The sequence below is a fragment of the Schistocerca gregaria genome, chromosome 1, assembly GCF_023897955.1.
Source record: "Schistocerca gregaria isolate iqSchGreg1 chromosome 1, iqSchGreg1.2, whole genome shotgun sequence".
Classification (NCBI taxonomy): Eukaryota; Metazoa; Arthropoda; class Insecta; order Orthoptera; family Acrididae; genus Schistocerca; species Schistocerca gregaria.
The window spans coordinates 653,311,547-653,334,908 of record NC_064920.1 but is presented as its reverse complement, the minus strand read 5'-3'; the positions used below and the strand labels follow the sequence as shown (position 1 = coordinate 653,334,908).

Genomic DNA, 23,362 nt, shown 5'->3' with positions numbered 1-23,362 from the left:
GGGCAGTGGGGAAGAAGCAAAGGTGGGAAAGGGGGGCAGTGGGGAAGGAGCAAAGGTGGGAAAGGGGGGCAGTGGGGAAGGAGCAAAGGTGGGAAAGGGGGGCAGTGGGGAAGGAGCAAAGGTGGGAAAGGGGGGGCAGTGGGGAAGGAGCAAAGGTGGGAAAGGGGGGCAGTGGGGAAGGAGCAAAGGTGGGAAAGGGGGGCAGTGGGGAAGGAGCAAAGGTGGGAAAGGGGGGCAGTGGGGAAGGAGCAAAGGTGGGAAAGGGGGGCAGTGGGGAAGGAGCAAAGGTGGGAAAGGGGGGCAGTGGGGAAGGAGCAAAGGTGGGAAAGGGGGGGCAGTGGGGAAGGAGCAAAGGTGGGAAAGGGGGGCAGTGGGGAAGGAGCAAAGGTGGGAAAGGGGGGGCAGTGGGGAAGGAGCAAAGGTGGGAAAGGGGGGCAGTGGGGAAGGAGCAAAGGTGGGAAAGGGGGGCAGTGGGGAAGGAGCAAAGGTGGGAAAGGGGGGCAGTGGGGAAGGAGCAAAGGTGGGAAAGGGGGGCAGTGGGGAAGGAGCAAAGGTGGGAAAGGGGGGCAGTGGGGAAGGAGCAAAGGTGGGAAAGGGGGGCAGTGGGGAAGGAGCAAAGGTGGGAAAGGGGGGCAGTGGGGAAGGAGCAAAGGTGGGAAAGGGGGGCAGTGGGGAAGGAGCAAAGGTGGGAAAGGGGGGCAGTGGGGAAGGAGCAAAGGTGGGAAAGGGGGGGCAGTGGGGAAGGAGCAAAGGTGGGAAAGGGGGGGCAGTGGGGAAGGAGCAAAGGTGGGAAAGGGGGGCAGTGGGGAAGGAGCAAAGGTGGGAAAGGGGGGCAGTGGGGAAGGAGCAAAGGTGGGAAAGGGGGGCAGTGGGGAAGGAGCAAAGGTGGGAAAGGGGGGGCAGTGGGGAAGGAGCAAAGGTGGGAAAGGGGGGCAGTGGGGAAGGAGCAAAGGTGGGAAAGGGGGGCAGTGGGGAAGGAGCAAAGGTGGGAAAGGGGGGCAGTGGGGAAGGAGCAAAGGTGGGAAAGGGGGGCAGTGGGGAAGGAGCAAAGGTGGGAAAGGGGGGCAGTGGGGAAGGAGCAAAGGTGGGAAAGGGGGGCAGTGGGGAAGGAGCAAAGGTGGGAAAGGGGGGGCAGTGGGGAAGGAGCAAAGGTGGGAAAGGGGGGCAGTGGGGAAGGAGCAAAGGTGGGAAAGGGGGGCAGTGGGGAAGGAGCAAAGGTGGGAAAGGGGGGCAGTGGGGAAGGAGCAAAGGTGGGAAAGGGGGCAGTAGGGAAGAAGCAAAGACGGGGAGGGAAGGCCAGAGAAGGAAATACAGCTCAGGAAAGGAGAATAGGCTGCACTAGGTCTGGTATGAACTTGTGAAAGAACTGCAAGCACCCTGGGGGAATAACATGTTTGGGACCAGCTCAGATATCAAATCAGTCCCAGTGCCATATCAGGATATCAAGAGCCAGTTACAACAGCTGTTGGCCAGCTTGCCTTGGGAAAGCATACAATGGCTGTATTACGTCCTTCTCAATCAAATCAAAGAATACATCCAAGCCAGATGGGGTGCAAAGTCACACCAATAAGTGAGCTGATGTTGCAAAGCCCTTTGTAAATTTGACTCAATTTTAAAATCACTTTGATAACATCACATATCCTCTCAACCCGTGAAGTTTCATTTTGTTTTCTCCTCCTGCTTCAGGATGCTTCACTTTTTTTGTCAGATGGTGTACTTAGTTTCAACTATTTGAAGTCCCAGTTTTTTTAAGTTTTCTTTAATGTGGCATCAAATACTGCCTTCCTTTCTTTTCCTCTGGTAGTCATCTTTCTATGAATTACATCGACAACAGTTTAGCTGCTGATAAAAACTGCAAGTTATTCAAACAGTTAAAGATATGTAAGATTAAAAGTCTTTATGTGTGTGGTAAAAAACACTAATTTCAACATTTTTAAAAATACGCTAGCTGTGTGTCATAACAGCTAGAATTTTTTTACAGTGCATTTCCTTGTACCAAAGGCTGTGTCACAAATTTCATGGTAGATTCTGACACGTTAGATTGCACTCTTATGCAAGATGAATAGGCCTATAGCAAAATATAGCCACTATACCAACTGAAGTTATCATTGCACGATGTTTGTGGAGTGTGGAAACAAGATCTTAACATTGAAGAATAATGTATAAATCAAGAATTTTAGTTGTGCATGTAAGTGGGGTAACAATATTGAAGGAATGTGTAGAAATTCACAGTTTACAATCAAATATGCGTCACGAGCATGCCTGAGGAACAGAGAAACAAAATAGGCAATGCTCTTTCTAGGGAACTAGTCCAGTACTTGCCTCAAGCAAATCACAGGGAAATTACAGAATACCTCACTTTTTGCCTCCCACTTACCTCTTGTTAGTGAGAAAAGAACAAACACAACGGCTCCTCGATAAGGAAATAATGTAATTCTTTATATACATTAGCAGATAAAATCAAATACAAAAGCATAAACCAAAACAGAAATTATTTTGGCTCCAAATTTCATAAACATGCTCTGTAAATCTAACTTGTATTTCAAGTATTAATGAAAATTATTGTGAAATTGCAACAAAACTCAGTAATCCGTTATCACTTTACAAAAACTGTTAACATACAGAAACATTCATAAATTAACAACTCTATAAACAGAATACATTTTCTATCTGTATATAATTTATCTATTTATACACTTCTATAAAATAATATACACCCACTGTTTGAATGCAGATTAAATAAATGACATACAGAAAAAGTTACATGTCCAGCATGAACAAAGCTGCCAAAGATTAGTTGAATAAAAGTTAAATTTATTACAATTAATGGATATAATCATTTGTTATACAAAGACAAATACATTAGAAAGAACAGAAAGGCAAGCATAAGAACAACAGTTCTTTATGTCACATATTGGGCATGTTACATGAAAGCCCAGTACAGAAATGCCAGGAGTAAAATTACTTGAAGAATATACAATAATAATTACACATTTAATTTTCGGTGCTGCATCTGTAATTCAAATCGGCGGTTCAATCTTACTCCTTTCAAAATGTTGCGATTCTCCAGTCTTTCAGCCTCTCTGAAAATAAAACGTTAGCCATCAGTTTTACAAAATGAGAAAAACAGGTGCCTTTATATATCACATACACAAAATTTTATGCCTACTGACTGAAGGACAGACATTAAGAGGGCAAACTATTTACCTTCAGTTTTCTTATAGTATGTTTTGTCTTTGGAACAAAGATAAAATTACACAATTCAGGAAGTTGAGACTTGTTAACTACCTCACATTCCTCTTGGCTGGATAAAAGCCAAAACATATCTGCGCTCACCTAAAATTTTGAAAACATTTAACTGTGGGCTACAAATAGGGGTACTACTCTATTGTGTATTCAACACAAGTGAAGAACAGAAAGGAAAATGATGAGTGTTATCATATTTTCCTGTGATGATTTCAGAATATGTAAATAGCCTATTTCCTTTTATGTAACCATGTAAATAAAACTTAACAGAGATCATACAATGGAATTTGTTTGTGAACTTTTGACTTGGGTCTTTAAATATCAGCAGTCTGTCTTAAGACAGCCATTAGCCATACTTGACTGTGCAATTATCAAGTCTACTGTCAATAGTTACATAAGCAATGAGTGGGAAAAGTGTTTTTACTACTGGCTGAATCAATAAAAACAGAAAATTCTGAGCTTGAATTAGAGTATGTTATCTCAGTAACATGAGTTTTAATCTGATCATGAACTTCCACAGCTTTTTCAGCTGCAATGGCATTTTCGACCCATCTCCTTCCACGAAATGACATAGGTAAGGATGAAGATACAGTTACCTCAGTGCAGACAAATCACAAAATAAATAATAATTCTTTTAGTTCCTATTCAGAGTCATTCAAAAGTTTTAAATTCATGTTTGGTTCGTCGACTGACAAATGAGGAAGAAGGGGAAGGGAGGAGGAGATGTTTTTCCAAACCATGTTTGATATAATTTGATTGCTTATCGTGTATGAGCTGCTGGATGGCTCAAAGCTGGTCACTGTGTCACTACTGTGGCTATAGTAATGGGTTTACAGAATGAGATCTTCACTCTGCAGCGGAGTGTGCACTGATATGAAACTTCCTGGCAGATTAAAACTGTGTGCCGTACTGAGACTCGAACTTGGGACCTTTGCCTTTCGCGGGCAAGTGCTCTACCAACAGAGCTATCCAAGCACGACTCACACCCTGTCCTCACAGCTTTACTTCTGACAGTACCTCGTCTCTTACGTTCCAAACTTTAGAGAAGCTCTCCTGCGAACCACGCAGAACTAGCACTCCTGAAAGAAAGGATACTGTGGAGACATGGCTTAGCCGCAGCATGGGGGATGTTTCCAGAATGAGATTTTCACTCTGCAGCAGAGTGTGCGCTGAGGTACTGGCAGAGGTGAAGCTGTGAGGATGGGGTGTGAGTCGTGCTTGGGTAGCTCAGATGGTAGAGCACTTGCCCACGAATGGCGAAGATCCTGGGCGAAGGTCCCGAGTTTGAGTCTCGGTCTGCCACACAGTTTTAATCTGCCAAGAAGTTTCAGTAATGGGTTTGTCCAAAAATGTCATCTCGCAATTAAAAATGGCTGCTGAAGGTGGAACTGCTACAGAAAGGCATGCGGCTGGTTGTACACAGACCACCACACTACAAGAGAAGTAACAAGTAGTCCTAGTGGCAAAAAGGAACAGACATTTCACTCCTAGGCAGATTGCTGCAGAGTTTTCAGCCGCTAACGGTTTAAGTTTCTCTACCAGAACCATTTCATGGTGACTAAATCAGGTGGCTTGTATGCTCGGAAATCTGTTAAATGCTTCCCACTTCAACCACACCACCACTGAGGAAGAGTTCATTGGTGTAACGAGTGCGTTGGTTGGTGTCGTCAACAGTGGTCCAGAGTGATGTTTTCTGATGAATGCAGTTTCAATGTGGCATGTGATTCTGGCCACCAGTTAGTGCTGAGAGAGTTGGTAACACATTAAACACCACAGAATGTTCACGAGAGTCATCGGTATTGTCTAAGCATTATGCACAATGGCTGAAACACTACCAAATATATTTGTATGAGATACTGTTAAAGCACAGCAGTATTGCAGGAAGATTATTCTGTATCATATCCATCTGTTTAAGTATGTGGTAGGGCCCAAAATTCTGTTTATGCACCACAATGCCTGTTCACACAGGATCGTTGAGGTGACGTACACACTGGAAAGTGAAGATACTGAATGCAGGGCATGGCCTGCATACTCCACAGACCTAAATCTTACAAAGCATGCCTGAAATGCCATTGGCAGGCATGCTTCTCAAGAACAGCCCCCCCCCCCCCCCAACAAACTGCGCAAGAACTGAAAACCATCTTGAGAGAGGAGTGGTACAATATCACCAAAGTACTCCTCAACAGTTTGGTAGCCAGCATGAGTAACAGGTGCAAAAGGTGCATTAATGCCTGAGGAGGGCATATTCCTTACCAAGAGTCTGTCATTCACTGTTATGTTGGGAGTCTGGCCACTGTCGAACATGAACATTATCTATGTCTGTTATCCTGATTTCTCATGTGGTGGAATCTGTATCATTTTTCATTATAAAAATGCCATTCCACCTTTATTATGTATGTAATGTGTTTCATGCCATCCATCATTGCTTGTGGTAATTGATCTTGTCCAGTAATATATCTGTTCCTCAGCAATTTTCAAGTCGAGAATAAATCCATTTGGGCCTTTTGACAAACAATATACATGCTTTCACCAAATTCGATTATAATCATTTCAAATTTGTCACTGTGGTCAGTAAGTGCTCTTACTGGCTGCACAGAACCATCAGCTAACACACACACACACACACACACACACACACACACACACACACACACACACACACACACACACACCCACCCCTTTATCACTTTCGTCATACCGCATGGTGAGCGTCAACAACATTGCTGCATGAAACACATAAGTATGCCATTGACCCCAGTTTATACTTTTAGCATCTCTTGTAGAAAAGTATGCTACTGTTGAGTATTTGTCCAATTTTGAAGCGAATGTGATTCCGAGTACAAATGAATTCAGACAAGTCGCAGTTTAAACATGGCATATGTTCATAGAGAGCCAAAGTACGAAGTATAGATTCCCGTGGTTAGCAGCACGATGAAATATGCTGCCCGCTCACCACTCTCCTCCCTGCACTCATAGTTCTCAGCCAGACTGGTGTCACTATTCCCTGTTCAGTTCTTCCATACTGCTGTGCTTGAACAATACTTAAACATGGATGGCAGCATCGTCTAGGGTGCAGCTCATACATAACACAGCAACTAATATATAAATAACAGATTGCCAATATGATTCATTCCAAGTCTTGAACTTTCACTCATCCTGCTGTTGGTAATATCTCCACAACGGGTCTTTCCACTGTGATTGGTTCTTGCGATAACAACTGTAGTAAGTTTAATGCAAATTATTTTGTTTGTAAGACATTTAATTTTGGATCGATTTTCTTCCTTGTTCCATCTGAATGTCACAATCTTGTTTTAAGGCTGGTTAATAGCTGGATATGTTTTTCCCCTGTTTATTCATATGTAAACAGCAACCAAATCTCTCTTCTGTCAAGTCATTTCAGTTTCTCATAACCAAATAAAATATTGAAGGAGTTCAGAATCTACTAATGGCTTTTGAAGGATGGGATTTTCATTTTAAATGTTATTTTTACTTAAAAAAAGCAGCTTACACTGATAAGCCAAAACATCTTGAGCACCTACTACCTAGTAGCCAGTACATCCACCTCTGGCACTGACAACATGACAAAATGGTCATTAGCGCCCAGACTAAGTTAGGAATGCACCGCGAGGCACAAGGTAAAAACAGCAACTAAAAGGGACAACACTATAGAAGACATATTGATCGGCATAGGATTAAAAAAAAAACAGCATAATCAAATGTCCTTAGACAGATTTGTCAAGTGGATAAAACAAAGAACGCGAGCAGCTGCTCCTGGGTCATCCACTAAAATGGCATCCAGAGTACATGGCAGGCCAAGGACAACGTGCAGTGTATTAAAATTTGGACAGGATGTTAAAATGTGGCGTACTGTCAGCAATTGCCCACATTGGCATAACAGCGCCGGCACAGCCATCAGCAGACGGCGATGGCTGAACTGGTAGTGTCCAATCCGTAACCTGGCCAAAACGACCTCCTCCCGCTGAGAAGTGCATGAAGAGATCGTCCAAGCCGTGGGCAGAGGTTTCAAGGCCTGAAGCTTGTTGTCCGTAAGTGCAGCCCAATCGGCATGCCACAGCAATAAAATGCGATAACAAATGACCCTGCTACAATCTGATGGAGGGACACAACAAGAAGCTGTCCGAGGCTGGAGGACCGCAGCCTTCGCTGCAGCATCTGCAGCTTCGTTCCCAGGGATACCGACATGGCCAGGAATCCACATAAAGGTAACTGGAGAACAGTCATCCGCCAGCTGCTGAAGAGAGCGTTGGATCCGGTGCACGAAAGGGTGAACCAGATACGGATCACTGAGGCTCTGGATGGTGCTCAGGAAATCGGAGCAGATGACATAAACAGAAGTCGGTGGCAGCAGATGTAAAGAACAGCCTGGTAGAGGGCAAATAGCTCAGCTGTGAAGACCGAACAATGGCCATAGAGCCAGTATTTGAAACTGTGTGCCCGACAATAAAAGAACACCCGACACTGTCATTGGTCTTAGAGCCATCTGTATAAATGAAGATAATATTAATGAACTTCGAACGAAGTTTGACAAAACGGGAGCGGTATACCGAAGCAGGGGTAACCTCCTTTGGGAGCGAGCTGAGGTCAAGGTGAACGCGAACCTGAGCCTGGAGCCAAGGTGGCGTTTGGTTCTCGCCCACTAGAAAGGTTGCAGGTAGTGAAAAATCAAGGTGCTGAAGGAGGCGACGAAAGCGAACTCCAGGGGGTAGCAAGGCAGAGACATACAACCCGTATTGATGGTCGAGGGAGTCGTCAAAAAAGGAATGATAAGACGGGTGGTCGGGCATTGACAATAGCCGACAGGCATATCGACAAATCAATATATCGCGCCGGTAGGTTAGTGGCAATTCACCGGCTTCAGCATGAAGACTCTCGACGGGACTAGTAAAGAACGCTCCGATCCCAAGACGTAAACCCCGATATTGTATAGAGTTGAGGCGGTGTAAGATGGACAGCCGTGCAGAGGAGTATACGAAGCTCCCATAATCAAGCTTTGAGTGGACGATAGATTGATATAGGCGAAGTAGGACAGTTCGATTCGCTCCCCACGACATACCACTGAGAACACGGAGGACAGTTAGAGAACGAGTACAACGGGCAGCCAAATATGACACATGTGAAGACCAGCTAAGTTTCCTGTCAAATGTAAGACCTAAAAATTTTGTTGTCTCTACGAATGGGGGGGGGGGGGCAACGGGACCAAGTAAGGACGGTGGAAGAAACTCACTGTAGCGCCAGAAGTAAATACAGACCGTCTTCTCGGCAGAAAAACAGAAGCCATTGGAAACACTCCAGGAGTAAAGATGGTCAAGACAACGCTGAAGACAGCGCTCCAGGAAGCATGTACGCTGTGCGCTGCAATAGATGGTAAAATCGTCCACAAAAAGGGAGCCTGATACATAAGCTGGGAGGCAATCCATTATTGGATTGATCGCTATGGCGAAGAGAGTGACGCTCAAAACTGAGCCCTGTGGCACCCCATTCTCCTGGCAAAAGGCGTTGGACCGGACAGAACCCACACGTACCTTGAACTGTAGATCCATTAAAAAGGCACGAATAAAAAGAGGGAGGCGACCGCGAAGGCCCCATGTATGCATGGTTCAGAGAATGCCCACCCTCCAACAGGTGTCATAAGCCTTCTCCAAATCAAAGAACACAGCCGCAGTCGGGCGCTTCCGCAAGAAGTTATTCATAATTAAGGTCAACAAGGTAACCAGATGGTCAACAGTAGAGCGGTGCCTACGAAATCCAAATTGTACATTGGTAAGTAGGCGTCGAGATTCAAGCAGCCAAACCAAACGAGAGTTAACCATTTACTCCATCACCTTAAGACACAGCTGGTAAGCGAGATGGGTCGATAACTGGAAGGCAAGTGCTTGTCCTTCCGCGGCTTAGGAATCGGGACAACAATAGCCTCGCGCCAGCATGTGAGGACATGACCCTCAATCCAGATGCGATTGTAAGTTCGAAGAAGAAAACCTTTACCCGCAGGAGAAAGGTTCTTCAGCATCTGAGTATGAATAGAATCAGGCCCTGGAGCAGAGGACTGTGACTGGGCAAGTGCATTTTCGAGTTCTCGCATGGTGAATGGGGCATTATAACTTTCACGATTTGAGCGGAAGTTACGTGGCCTTGCCTCCTCTGCCTGTTTTCGGGGGAGGAAGGCAGGGTGGTAATGAGCGGAGCTTGAAACCTCTGCGAAAAAGCGGCTGAAGGCATTGGAGAGATCCTCAGGGGCCACAAGGACGTCATTTGCGACTGTCAAGCCAGAAACTGGTGAGTGGCCCTTAGTGTCAGATAGCCGGCGCAGGCTACCCCAGACAACAGAAGAAGGAGTAAAACTGTTGAAGGTGCTTTAAAAAGTAGCCCAGCTGGCTTTCTTGCTTTCTTTAATAACACGACGACACTGCGCACGTAATCGTTTATAATTGATACAATTCACAACCGTAGGGTAGCGTTTAAAGGTGCGTAAAGCACGTCGATGAGCACGTAAAGCGTCTCTACATGCTGCGGTCCACCAGGGGACCGGTACACGACGTGGAGAAGTAGTGTGAGGGATGGAATATTCAGCAGCAATGAGAATGACTTCCGTGAGGTGTGCGTCCTGACAATCGCAGCTTGCGAAGGTTTGATCCTGAAAGGTCGCCCTGGAAGAGAAGTGCCCCCAGTCTGCTATGGAGATGTTCCAACTACTTGAGCACGGAGAGGGGGTATGATGCAGGAGATGGATAACACACAGGAAGTGGTCACTCTAATACGTATCAAAAAGTGCGTACCACTCAAACCGGCGTGAAAGTTTGGTAGTAAATATAGAGAGGTCTAAATGGGAATAGGTGTGAGATGTGTCCGAAAGAAAAGTAGGGACGCCAGTATTGAGGCAGACAAGATTGAGGTGGTTGAAAAGGTCTGCTAACAAGGAGCCCCTCGGGCAGGATGCTGGAGAGCCCCAAAGGGGTTGGTGGGCATTGAAGTATCCAGTTAACAAAAATGGTGCAGGTAGCTGAGCAATTATTTGCATCATGTCTGCCCTGGTAACAGCAGATGACGATGGAGTATAAATGGTACAAATGTAAAATGTAAAAGTGGGGAGTGTAATTCTGACGGCAATTGCCTGCAGGCCAGTGTGCAATGCGATGGGATCGTAGTAAATATCATCTCGGACCAGCAACATAACCCCTCCATGAGCCGGAATACGTGCCATAGGGGGTAGGTCAAAACGCACAGAGGCATAGTGTGCCAAGTCTATTTGATCGCATGGGAGTAGCTTCGTTTCCTGGAGAGCTACGACGAGTGGACAGTGCAAGCGTAGCAGCAACTTCAAGTCCTCTCGGTTGGAGCGAATGCCGCAAATATTCCAATGAAGAAGTGCCATCGTGAGAAGAAAAAGAAAAAGGATAAGCAAAAAGGGGTCACCTTGAAGGCTGATGAGGGCCTGGCTTCGAGCAAGCACTGCTGCTGCTATCAATAGGTGGAGAGTCATCGTCCATTGGTTCAATAGGTTTGTCGGCCATCTTGTTAAGATGGCCGGGAGGAGGAACTTCCTCCACTAGTGAACAACCAGATGTTCGGCTACCAGCGGTGCGGCCAGGCGAAACGGATGACAGCCTGGGGCGGCAACCTCTGGGTGGCGCAGGAGAAGAAATGCGCCATGGCGGAGAAGGAGAACTTTGCTTCCTATGAGCCTTCTTGGAAGTTCGTTTAGTGGAAGTACTGGTCGATGGATGGGAGTTCGAGGTACGCAGGAAGTCTGTACGGGACGGTTCCTTCTTGAAGGCCCGTGCATCTGAATTCTGGGTCTTAGTCTTGGCAGAAGCTGATGAAGGTGGTTGTGTCTTACGGGGTGACGGGAGGAAGAGGAGACATTGACCGGGCGATCTTAGCACTGGTCGAACAGACGACCGTAGTGCTGAAGGTCAGATTGCATGTGTGCATCGCCACCTCCCTGGTAGTCCGAGGAGAGGCGAGGACAGTACTGTATCTCTCCGCTGGGAGCAGTGTGGGCTTCCTACTAGCGAATAGCTTGCGAGCAGCCAAGGTGGACACTTTCTCGTTGACCCAAATTTTCTGTATACAGTGTTCGTCCTTGTAGATGGGACAGTCGCGGGAGGACGCTGCATGGTCATCCTGACAGTTCACACAACGAGGAGATGGATGTGGACAGTCACCCTGCCACAAGTGACACATTTATCCACATTAGAACAAATCTGGCGAGTGTGATTAAAACGCTGACACTGGTAGCAGCGGGTAGATGTCGGGACATAGGGATGAACAGAAATAACCCAGTAGCCCGCTTTGTTGCGCGACGGCAGCTGAACACTATCAAAGGTCAAGATAAGTGTCCGGGTCGGTACAAGATCATTGTTCACCTTTTTCATGACCCTATGGACAGCCGTCACGCCCTGGTTAGCGAGGAAAGGCTGAATCTCCTAGTCAATCTGTCGAGTGATCTAATATATACCGCACCACGTGACGAATTCAAAGTGCGGTGAGCCTCCACCCGGACAGGGAATGTGTACAGGAGTGTGGCCCGAAGCAGTTTTTGTGCCTGAAAGGTGCTCTCAGTTTCAAATAACAAAGTACCGTTATGCATCCTGGTACATGACTTGACAGGTCCGGCTATGGCATCTATGCCCTTCTGGATAACGAAAGGGCTGACAGATGAAAAATCCTTTCCATCCTCACATCGAGAAACTACGAGGAACTTTGGGGCAGGTGGTAGTACTTTTGTCACTGGTGGCTGGTCAAGTTTCCATTTTTCGGCAGAAGTCGAGAGAGAGGAAGAAGAGAAATCCACTGTGGAGGATCCCCCATGATTTCCAGCGTCTCCGATGGCGCGCTCCTTCCTTGTGGGAACCCTCTCAGAGGGCACTCCCGCCTTAGGTGAATGTTTACACCTCAGGTCACACCTGAAAAATGGACGGAGGGACCAATCGGCATGGTCGGAAGGTGTCAGCTCAGGCAATCACCCCTCCCTGGGCCTGGCCTTTACCAGGGGGTACATACGTGCCTTACTTGTCTACCCAGGGCGGGGAATTACGCGTTAACCCGTCACCGGCTACACATGCGAATGCGTGGGTTGGCCTTCATGCACGCACAGGGAGGAAAGAAGAAGAGGAAAAATAAAGGGAGAGAGGGAGAGAAAGGACAGACTGTCTCAAATGCCGAGGCAGAGACCAGAGAGTGGACAAGAAGGCAAGGGAAAAAGTAAGGAAGACAGTGAGAGGGAGAAGGACAAAGAAAGGAACCAAACAAAGGAAGGAAGAAACCAGAATAAGTGAAAAACCAAAATGACCACAAATATAAGTCGTGGAACCGTCTGTCTACGGACGCAAGCACAAACTACCCCCTTGAGGGGGAGGGACTCCTTTTAGTCGCCTCTTACGACAGGCAGGAATACCTCGGGCCTATTCTAACCCCCTGACCCACAGGGGGGTGGGGGGGTGATGTGTTGTGACATTGGGAAGGGGGGCGATAAGCTATGATGCCATGTTCGATCACATCCAAGATGTGGTTGATTGGGTACAGCTTTGACTTGGCGGCATCAGCATATCAATTAGAACCTGCCAGTGTTCCTTGAACAACTCCGTTACACGCCTGGCCTTGTGACTTGGTGCTTTATCTTGATGAAAAATGCTGCTTCTGTCGGGAAACATGATCACCACAAAGGGGTGTAAAAGGTCCAACTAGTGTACAATACTCCTTGGTCGTCACGGTGTGTTGTATCACCTCCACTGCATTCATGGATACCCACATGAATGTTCTCCAGAGCATAATGGAGCCGCCACCAGCTTGTTTTGTCCCACAGTACAGATGTCAAGGAGCTGTCCCCTGAAAGACAACGGATTTTCGGGCTCCCATTGCCATGATGAAGGTATCACATTACTCAACCATGCAACTGTCATTGTGTGAAATTCTAGTGCTGATGGTCACATGCCCATTTCAGTCGTAGTTGCCGAAGTCACTGTGTTAACATTGTCACATTCATGGGTCATCAGCTGCAACTACAGAGGCCCATCATTAGTAGTGTTCGGTGTACTGCGTGTTCAGACACACTTGTACTCTGGCCAGTATTAAAGTCTGATGTTTGTTCCGACACACTCTGCTGCTTGTCCTGTTTTAGCAGTCTGCTCAGCCTACAAAGTCCGAGATCTTTACTGAGGCCGTGCAACCCACAGTACATGGATACGGTTTCACCTTGTTTTTTCTACTCACCACAGCACACCTCTAACACCCAACAAGTCGTGCAGTTTCCAAAATGCCCATGTCGAGGCTCTGGGTCATCACAATCTGCCCTCGGTTGAACTTAGATAGATCGCATGTATTAGCCATTCTACACACAGATAGCACTCCCTTTGATACTGCATACGTCACTCACATGTGTGACTAGCAGTCATTCCTTGCCAGGTGCCAGCCAGTGTGGCCGACTGGTTCTAGGCACTTCAGTCTGGAACCGTGCAACCGCTACGGTCGCACGTTCGAATCCTGTCTCGGGCATGGATGTGTGTGATGTTCTTAGGTAGGTTAGTTTTAAGTACTTCTAAGTTCTAGGGGACTGATGTCCTCAGATGTTAAGTTCCATAGTGCTCAAAGCCATTTGAACCTTGCCAGAAGATGCTGCTACCGCCTGGATTGGTTCACATCGATAATACGTCGGTGGTCATAATGTTGTGGCTGATTAGTGTAAATCTATGTATATGGCCATACATTTATGACAACTTTTATCGCAAACCTGTTCAAATACAACAAAAATTTGTAAGATGATAGAATTTAATGTTATGTTTTTCTTCATTAAAGAAAACTGTCAATTTTTAAGCTAAGCATTAGATTGTTGCAATGGCTAGTCATAGTGCCATAAGTCAATTGTTGTTAGATTGTTCAAGCAAGGTCAGTACCATATCGAGCCTTTCAGCATATCAGGAAATCTCCAGCCTCTTCAAACGAAAGCATTGCTACGCCCTACTTTTTTGAATATTCGTAAGAAATCTGTAAGAAACCTCAAAACCAAAGCATCATTCGTAAATGTAAGACGACCTAAGTATTAATCAAACACCATACAAGACATTGACCTCAACAGCAATAGTTTAATGTGGAAAATATAAGATGACACTGTAATTTTCAGATGATGAATTTGGGACAAAACCTCATCTTATAATTGTGTAAATACGGTAGATCTCTTGAACAAAGAAACATGCCTAGTAGCTGCAAGAAAGCACAAGAAGTGTAGCAGAAATGATCCACTAAACTACTTATGTTCTTGACATCAATTTGTCGCAGAACATATTCTTGGCTCAAACATAATGAGATATCTTGAACAGAATGACCTCCTCCATGCCAACCAGCATGGATTCCAAAAACAATGATTATGTGAAACCCAAATTGCATTTTTCTGACATATCCTGGAAGGTGCAGATCAAACCAGCCAGGTATATGCAGTGTATCTCAATTTCTGAAAAGCACTTTATTAATGATCCTACAAACAATAATAATGATAGTAGCCTCAGACTTTATGCAGATGATGCATGTATCTACGAGGAAGTGCAGTCTGAATGAAGCTGTAAAAATATTCAGTCAGACATTGATAAGATTTCAAAGTGGTGTAATGGTTGACAACTTACTCTGAATGTTCAAAAATATAAAATTTTGCACCTCACAAAACAAAGGAACATAGTATGAACATAACGTGGTGAGTTGCAGCTGGAAACTTTGCAAACACTTGAGTGTACGCTTAGTAGGGATATGAAGTGAAATGATCATATAGGCTCAGTCACGGATGGGTAAACTAGGTAGCAGGCTTCAATTTACTGCTAGAATACTAGGGAAATTCAGCCAGTAGAAAGGAGACTGCTTATCAATCACTCATGCAACCAGTTCTAGACTACTGCTCAAATGTGTGGGGCCCGTACCAAATAGGTCTAGCAGGGTCGGTTGGTTGTTGGTTGACTTTGAAAAGGGGACCAAACAGCAAGGTCATTGGTCCTATCTGATTAGAGAAATATGTGAAAGTAAGTCTGCCATGACCTCTCTAAGGAACTATTCTGGCATTTGCCTGAAGCAATTTAGGGAAATCATGGAAAATATAATCAGAATGGCCTGACACAGATTTGAAACATCGTCCTCCCTAGTACAATGTGCTAAACATCGCGCCACTGCACTCGATACTCAATCTAGCAGGTTATATTGAATGTATACAGGGGAAGGGTAGCAAAAATTGTCACAGGTTTGTTTGACTCGGGGAGAGTGTCACTGAGATACTGAACAAACTGAACTGGCCAATTTTTTAGGACAATGGAAACCATCCTGAGAAAATCTGCAAATGAAGTCTTAAGAAATGACTTTAAATGACTGTACGTATATACAAAAACTCCCTATAGAACACTTCCATAGTGATGATCAGGATAAGACTAGATTAATTAAAACATGTCCAGAGAGGCTTTTAAACAACCATTTTTCCTGCATTCCAAATGTGACAAACAGGAAAAACCTCTAGTAACTGGTACATGCCCACTGACAAGTGCCTCACAGTGGTTCAAATAGTACAGACGTAGATGCAGATGCAAGTGCCGGTGCCCACAAGGGGAAACTATAGTCGAGTTGTCCTAAGCTACCTGACAGTTACAGTGGGCTGAGTGCCAAAACTCCATGCAGCTACCTCAACAAATCAAATAATGCAATTTTGTAAATGTCTCTATGGCAACGCCTCAATGATGTCACAGCTATGTAGATGACTGAACTATAGTTTGAGAAGAATAAAATTCGAAACACTTAGCAACTTGTGACAGTCATTTACAGCAAAATGTCTCTTATGAAAGCTGTGAAGCACAATTTTAGGAAGATTTTAAATATCAACCACTTTCTTAAGCATGAATTCAATTCAGTTGTGCTTCAAACCAGTGGTCATCGAACAACGTCCCACGGGCTGCATGTAATCCAAGTGTTCATGCGGTCCCTGGTTCTGAAAAGTGTTTTATCAAAACACACAACTAGCGACATCAGAATCCAATCGGATGAAGATCATTTTAAGAGTGTAGGTTTTCTGCACAGTAACAAACAAAAACTCTTACTGAGACAGTAATATTTTAAGATGTGTTTAATTTTAATTGACACTGATTAATTCGGCCTTGAACTAACTTAAGTTGCTCGCTTATCTAAGGGGCAAAGAGGTAAGTAGTGTGGCCACTGCAAAGTTCAAGGAACGTGAGGGAGGGGAGGGGGGGGGATTATTTTATTATTCATCTTCCAGTGCTAAAGACTCATGTGGATGCTTATCTCGCACCGATCAGCTGCTGTGGTATAAATTTCATACGGAAGTAACATGGATTTGTGAATGCACATTACGGAGACATTCATCTTCACAGGCAGTACGTATATGCAGCAAGGAATATGAAATTAAATTAAGGCTACTGCAACACAATGCAATGAGTAGAAGGAAAATGACATTCATAAGTTCTATCAAACATCTGTGATTGTGTCTGATATTGAATAATGGATTTAAATATAATTACAGTACCGTTCGAAATCAGTTAATCATACACACACAGATAACACAACAACACTTTGCCTGGCAGTTACAGTGTCATAGCTTTGGAGTCGCTGAAGTTGGTAGCAAACTACATCTGTAAATCCTTTCCTGTTCCAGTGTTAAATAGTTCGTGGGAAGAATGGCACTATGTTATACTGGCATAGATGATTAAAGAATTGAGAAAATTTATCTTTTTGAGGGAACATTCTTAGCAAAAGCCTCAGATTTAGGAAAAACAAAAATCTTACTGACAATGTACTTAATACTTTGAAGTTTCTGAATGAGTGACCCTATGATGTTCCTTATTCAATTTTCCAGCTTGTCTGCATTTTTTCTCAAACTATATTAACATAACTTAATAATATGAAATACTAACACCAGACATCGAAGTCAACCTATAGTCATAAACAGAGTTAATGCCAAGATCTTATTTTACTTTTATGTTCACAGAAAACAACCATGATATACATCCTTAATGCACATTAAAACAATACTGAAGTCTGGAGAACAATCTAAAAATAAATAATTTTTATGGTGTAGTTAAGGAGAAGCACAAAAAAACTTTTGGATGCTGCTGTAACAATCAAGTATTATAAAATACTAACATAAAGTAATAAAACATGTACCGAAAAGTAATTTTATGATTTAGTGAAAATTAAAAGAAATATATGTGTAGGTCTTATTATGTATGATTACAGAGTACGTCAAGTTTTGCCAGTCTGTGTATTTTGTTTGCTATTTATTAATTTGATGGAGATCATACCTTTTAACAGCCGCCAAAGGTTTCTTGTTCTGTATTGTTGCTTTAGCTTGTTCATAAGTAATTCGTTGTGGCTTGAGGTTAGTCAAAGGCTTTGGTCTAGAATTATTTCCCATTTTTGCAGAACTGGGCCTTGAATTGATTGTATGTGGTGCACTGAGACGTGCATCAAAATTCTTTTCTTTCAAGACATGGAAGCTGGCAACAGGAATGTGACTGCTGGACAATGCTCTTGGTGTCCCATGTCTGCTGGTGTTCTGTGGAGCCACAGGTATTCGACCTGTGGGTATAGTGCAAGTTACTAAACATACTTACTGCACATTACATAGAAAACTGAACAGGTACACAACAAGTTAAATGAAATATAAAGTGCAGTGTTCCTGTTCAGTTTTATCAAAACATCTATCTACAGCAGAAAAATTTATTAAGAAAAGACTATAGGAAAAACATGCGAATGAATCAAGTAACAGAATGATGTAATAGTAGTGTATATACACTAATAATCCATGCACCCCTATTTTTATGGGGAGGGGAGAATGTTTTAAGTTGCTTTATTTGCAAAAAATGTTCAAAAGTATGTATAATAACAACTGGTTTTAAGCAAAGCTGCTGTACAGGTTGATTCATCATTAAAACGCAACCGATTCAGCAGTGTGCGGCTGACCCATTAGACGGGTGGGCGGCCGGGAAACATTAGCACCGCCAGCCGGGACTCTATGCGTACCTTCAATAGCAAAAAAAGAAATGTGAATTATCTTGTTTAAGAATTTGTTAATATGGTATGTGCAATAAAATATTTTAGTCAGTAGTGGTACGTTTCCTCTCTTACCACTCTATTCATCACTTTCATTGTCATCACTAGCGGGAGAACCAGTCGTCTTCACCATCTTCCCATAGAGCATCGTCCTCTGTTCCATCCAGTGAATTTGTGATTCCACATTTTTTGAAGGATTTTTCCACCAGTGGTTGCAGAATGGAGCTCCATGCACTTTTCACCCATTCGCAAATCTGCGACCAATCCGGCCATTTGATTTTTCCACTAGGTGTGAACTTATGGTTTTCATCAGCCATCCATTGTGTATATCGCTGTTTAAGTGCAGCTTTGAATGGCCGATTTAAACAAACATCTAGTGGTTGTAGGATGGATTTAGGCCTCCAGGGATAATGACCATGTCGGTTTTCCCTTTTTGTAATTTGTCTCGCACTTCCTTAGTTTTAAGTCCACGGAAGCTGTCCAGGACCAACAAGTTGCGTAAATTCAGTAACGCACCAGGACGACGTTGCCAAACATGTGTCACCCAGTCAATTGTAAGTTCATTTGCTCTCACTAATTCCAGTATACCTTTTACTGATATTTTTGAAATAGTTTTCCCTTTAAATATCACGTAAGGTGGTAGCTTTCGTCCATCGCCAGTTACACACAACATCACTGTACATCTTTGTTTCTCATTGCCGCCAGTTCGTATTGTGATGCTTGATTCTCCTTTCCTGTTCATTGTGTTGTCGAGCAGCACCTCAAAATAGACTGGTGTTTGATCCTCATTACAAATTTGCGATAATATATAGGACTGTTTACGGCAGAGATTTATCACATAACGATGAAAATTCGCTATTTTTTCCTCATAATCGACTGGAATCCGCTGAGCAATAGTAGTTTTCCTCCGTAATCCTAAACCATTTCGGATGAAAAATCTTGATAGCCAGCCTCGGCTAGCTTTGAAACTGGTAATGCCTAGTTCTTTGGCTAAAGACAATGCTTTAAGTTGGCACGTTTCACTCGTCACCGCACATCATTATTGTGGCTTATCTACATAATCGCAGAGCCTTTTCTCGAGGTCCGGATGCTTCACTTTTTGGCAGCGAAACGCCCAGCAATTACTATTAGTTCCTTGAGGCTGCGTTTTATTTTTTGCCAGTTGCGAATACAACTCTCACTCATGTCGTGCTTTCTTCCTGCTGCACAGTTTCCAATATTCTCAGCTTTTTCAATATATTTCACTTTTTCTTTAGCAGTGTACGAGCAATAACGAAAACTTGTAGCCATAATTAACAAGTTTGAAGACGTTAATACTTCACTCCTAACGTGCTACTGATGTGTCACAGACTGAGGCCGCAACAATTCAACAGTATAACGGAATCTGTTGTTGGAGGCGGAGCAGTACGAACAATGTTTCGAAAAATCCGCACACCCCAGTTTTTCGTCCTAAAATTTGGGAAAAAATGAGCAGATTATTCGAGTATATACGGTAATTGTGTCTGTAGTGATAATGAAATGGAGAATAGGACAGAGCCAGGTGAATGGATGATAGACGGACTGAGAAAGTTTTTTGCTGGATTGCAAGAAATGGTAGACTGGCACAACAACCTAATGCAAGTGGGGTGAAGGCATTAGAAAACATGCCGGATTAGCTTAGATGCACATTGCTGATGATCAGGGAGCTGAAAAATTTGCATTTTTTGATAAATGCAAATAAATGATGAACTATTTTATCAAAGATAGTTGCAAATACCTTTTTTATGCATATAAATATTGAAAATGGAGCCAATTTTTTTACTACTGGTATCATAAATCATTTGGCTCAGACCAATTTGGAAAGTATGTGCATAAGAGTGTGTCTGTGAAATAGAAAGTGTGTGAGCACAATGACGTGTCAGTGGAGTCTATGCTCTGCTGCCACACCAAATGTGGGTTGTGGCATGGAGTGGACAAGACAGATGCTCCAGAATGCAACTTAGTACTCAGCTGTGGGACCTGACATCTTAAAACGAAGAAACGCTTTTACTTTTCTGCTATCTAAAGTTTAAAAGTTGATATAATGTGGCAGTTTGAGGTGGCAGGATTTTGAACTGTGGTTGCATCGAATACTGCTAGAGTTCACGCCTATTTACCATGTTTATAATGCTCAGCGTGTTTATAACACTCAGCAAACAACTGCACAGTATTCATTCCCTTGCTCATAGTTTTCTTTTTTTTTTTTTTGAAATGAGTGAAAAGACTAATTCTCGCCCATTACAGATTTCGATTACAACCTCCACAACACCAGAAGAAACTGGTGATTGTAGTGACCATGTGACACTTCTGCTTTTCCAGATACTGGTTGCTGGCTGTTACTTTTAGAGAGCGAGGCTGCACTTCTTTCCCAGTAATATTCATACGCCCTCTGGCGATCAGAATTCTAGTCTTTTTTTTCTTCTGCCCCCTGCCGGTGTCTGTCAACATATGGTGGCTGCACTATGCACTATAGCAAATGGAAAACCCAACCTGTCAGCAAATTTTGACAGTGCCAAAATTCTCCTCCTACTATGTGGATAGTTATTTTTGGTTCTCCATCTACACTAAGTACCTTGCCTATTCTGCCTGGAACGTTGTCAAGTAACTATCAGCTTTATTTAAGCTAAGGTTACCAATGTATCAGTGAAGAACCATTATTCTTTCTATGTATTTAGAAATTCTTTCACAGAACACAAAAATGCATTTTTTCCTTTTCTTTCAGAAATGCCTTTTTTTTTAATAAGCATAATCTGTATCACTTCAGGCGGTGGAGGGGTTGGGGTTTATCTGCACAGTCTCAGATGGTATTGAATTTAGCAATTCAGGACTAAGTAAGAAACATGTATTTTATTTGTTTTCTCAAAAAAAGATACTGCAAACACCACTTTGAAGATACGAATTTTGGAAATTTTTTTAAAATGCTGTATCTCTAACAGTTCTAGATATTTTTACAGTTTTTTTTAAATGTATTGTGGTCGTCCAGTACTAATTTGTTTACTGAAGACGCTTCTAAGAAATCTGAGACCATCCAGTGAATTCTGTGTTTTCATGAGGAATTTGCCAGTTGACAAAGTTGCAGTGTGTTTTGTGAAAAGGACTGTTTGAAATATCTTCTGACTGGGGTCACAGGAGACTGAAGTGTGCTGACTAACAGATTTTGTTCAGGTTGGGAATAAGTGTTCTCATCTGAACTCACTGTTTCAAAATGAAGATGTTTCCAGTGACAACTTTTTGTGTTCTAAATGTTTTGACAGTATAACAACAATGATAGCACCTGAACAAGGTGAAGCCTCCCATGGTGCAAATTTTGCATCAGTAGAGAAGAATTAAATAGTATGAATCAGTCAACTACAAAGGTAGGTGTTAGTCATGTTAAGAAAGCGTCGTCAGTGAAGTTGAGTCATAAGCTCTACACATCAAGAAAGCACAGAGAAATTACTACAGCTATGGATGAATACAGTACAGCAAAACTGATCACACTCTTCAAAGTAGAAGTTCCATCTTCAAAAGAAAATGAAGCAAAGCACTCTTGCAAGGAATTTTTCAGAAATATCAATTCAGCTGTTGAATATTGTGCATCCTGCAATGAAAAGGTGCAAGTTGACATTTTCAAAGAAAACAATTTGAATCCCGTTTCATCAGTATCAAAGTACATGGCAGACAGAAGAAGAAGTGTGAGGTCCGTAAAAGGAGTCGTTGGAAGACCAGATCCCTATTAAGGGCACCCTGTAGAAGCAGCTCAAGTTCAAATAGTGCAGTCATTTTATCTGGAAGATAAATGGGACTGTTCTTGCTAGAGAGCCAACAAAAAATAACTATAATTGTAACAGCAACATGGGAGGAAAATACACTAATTAAGAAAACTGTTGCCTTTGACAGTTTCATTGATGAACTTGGTAAAAAGTCAGTGAAAGCAGTAACACATCAGCATCTGAAGAAACTGCAACAACACATTGCAGAAGTGAAAGGGTGTGTACAGGCTGAAGAACTATGTTTAGTACTTCACTGTGATTTTGCTGAGAACTGGTCTGTAATACGACCACAAGAAGTACAGTGGTATTATTGGAGTAATGACCAGGTTTCACTTTTTACAGAACTGACATTTTCAAAACAAGAAAACAAGCGTTGAAGTTATAAGTGATGACACAGGACATGACTCGGCACATGCTTTGCTAGCAATGCACGAAATTCTTCAACTGCAAACGGGGACAGAGCAAGATCATCATTATTTCTGATGGTATTCCTAGTCAATTTAAAAACTGTTAGCAGGTATAAGTCACTTGTGCCAACTGACTGGGTATACAGTGCTACTGGTGATGGGAAGCAGCTTTGTGACGGTGTACGAGGCCTGGTGAAGCACTATGTTACAAAACAATCTTTCTAGACCAAATGTGATTCAGAATGCTGAGAATTTTATGAGAGTCATGAAATATTGCACATCAACAGCCCTCATTCTTTTGTCCAAAGACGAAATCGAAGAATTCCATGAGTAGAAAAAAGGAGAATGGTCCAAACAAACAACTCCTGCGAAAGAATTCAGAAGAGACATTTCTGAACTCAAAGGGATAGGCGATCTCATATTGCACACACTTTAAAGAGCAAGAAAGAAGAAATTTCATTCATTCTGCCAATATTCAGATTCACAACCTGAGGAGGGAGATGATTGTGACGTGTGTATGACTGGAACTGGTGGATTGCAGAGATAATAGATACCAGTTAGGAGTTAAATAAAATTGTAGTGAACTTTATGCTACCACATGGACCAGCTGCTGGGTATAGGTTTCCAGCTGAAGGACAGCAACAATGCCCACTTCTTGTTCACAATGTTTTGAAGGTTGTAGGTGTTCCAGTTCCTATTGGTTCAACAGGAAGGCATCATTCTATATCAAAGGAAAATACTGAAGCAGTGGAACACTGACTAATTTCAGTACAAAACAGAGTGCACAAATGTTGTACACATTGAAACCTTTAAGTCTTTGGACCGTTCACATGTATTTTGGAACCACTTAAAATGCTTGAAAAATGAGTCTCTTACTCATCTTTCAAA

General features: G+C 43.2%; 1 protein-coding gene across 1 annotated transcript in view; it reads right to left on the bottom strand.

Moving 5' to 3' along the window:
- Positions 1-2,418: 2,418 nt before the first annotated feature.
- LOC126361189 (uncharacterized) overlaps positions 2,419-23,362 on the bottom strand; it is a 156,788-nt gene continuing 135,844 nt past the window's right edge. The window contains exons 17-18 of the mRNA XM_050007770.1: positions 17,547-17,823; positions 2,419-3,083 (exon numbers count right to left, since the gene is read on the bottom strand). Coding sequence (XP_049863727.1) covers positions 2,987-3,083; positions 17,547-17,823 — 374 coding nt within the window. The 3' untranslated portion in view covers positions 2,419-2,986. The remainder of the gene's footprint in view (positions 3,084-17,546; positions 17,824-23,362) is intronic.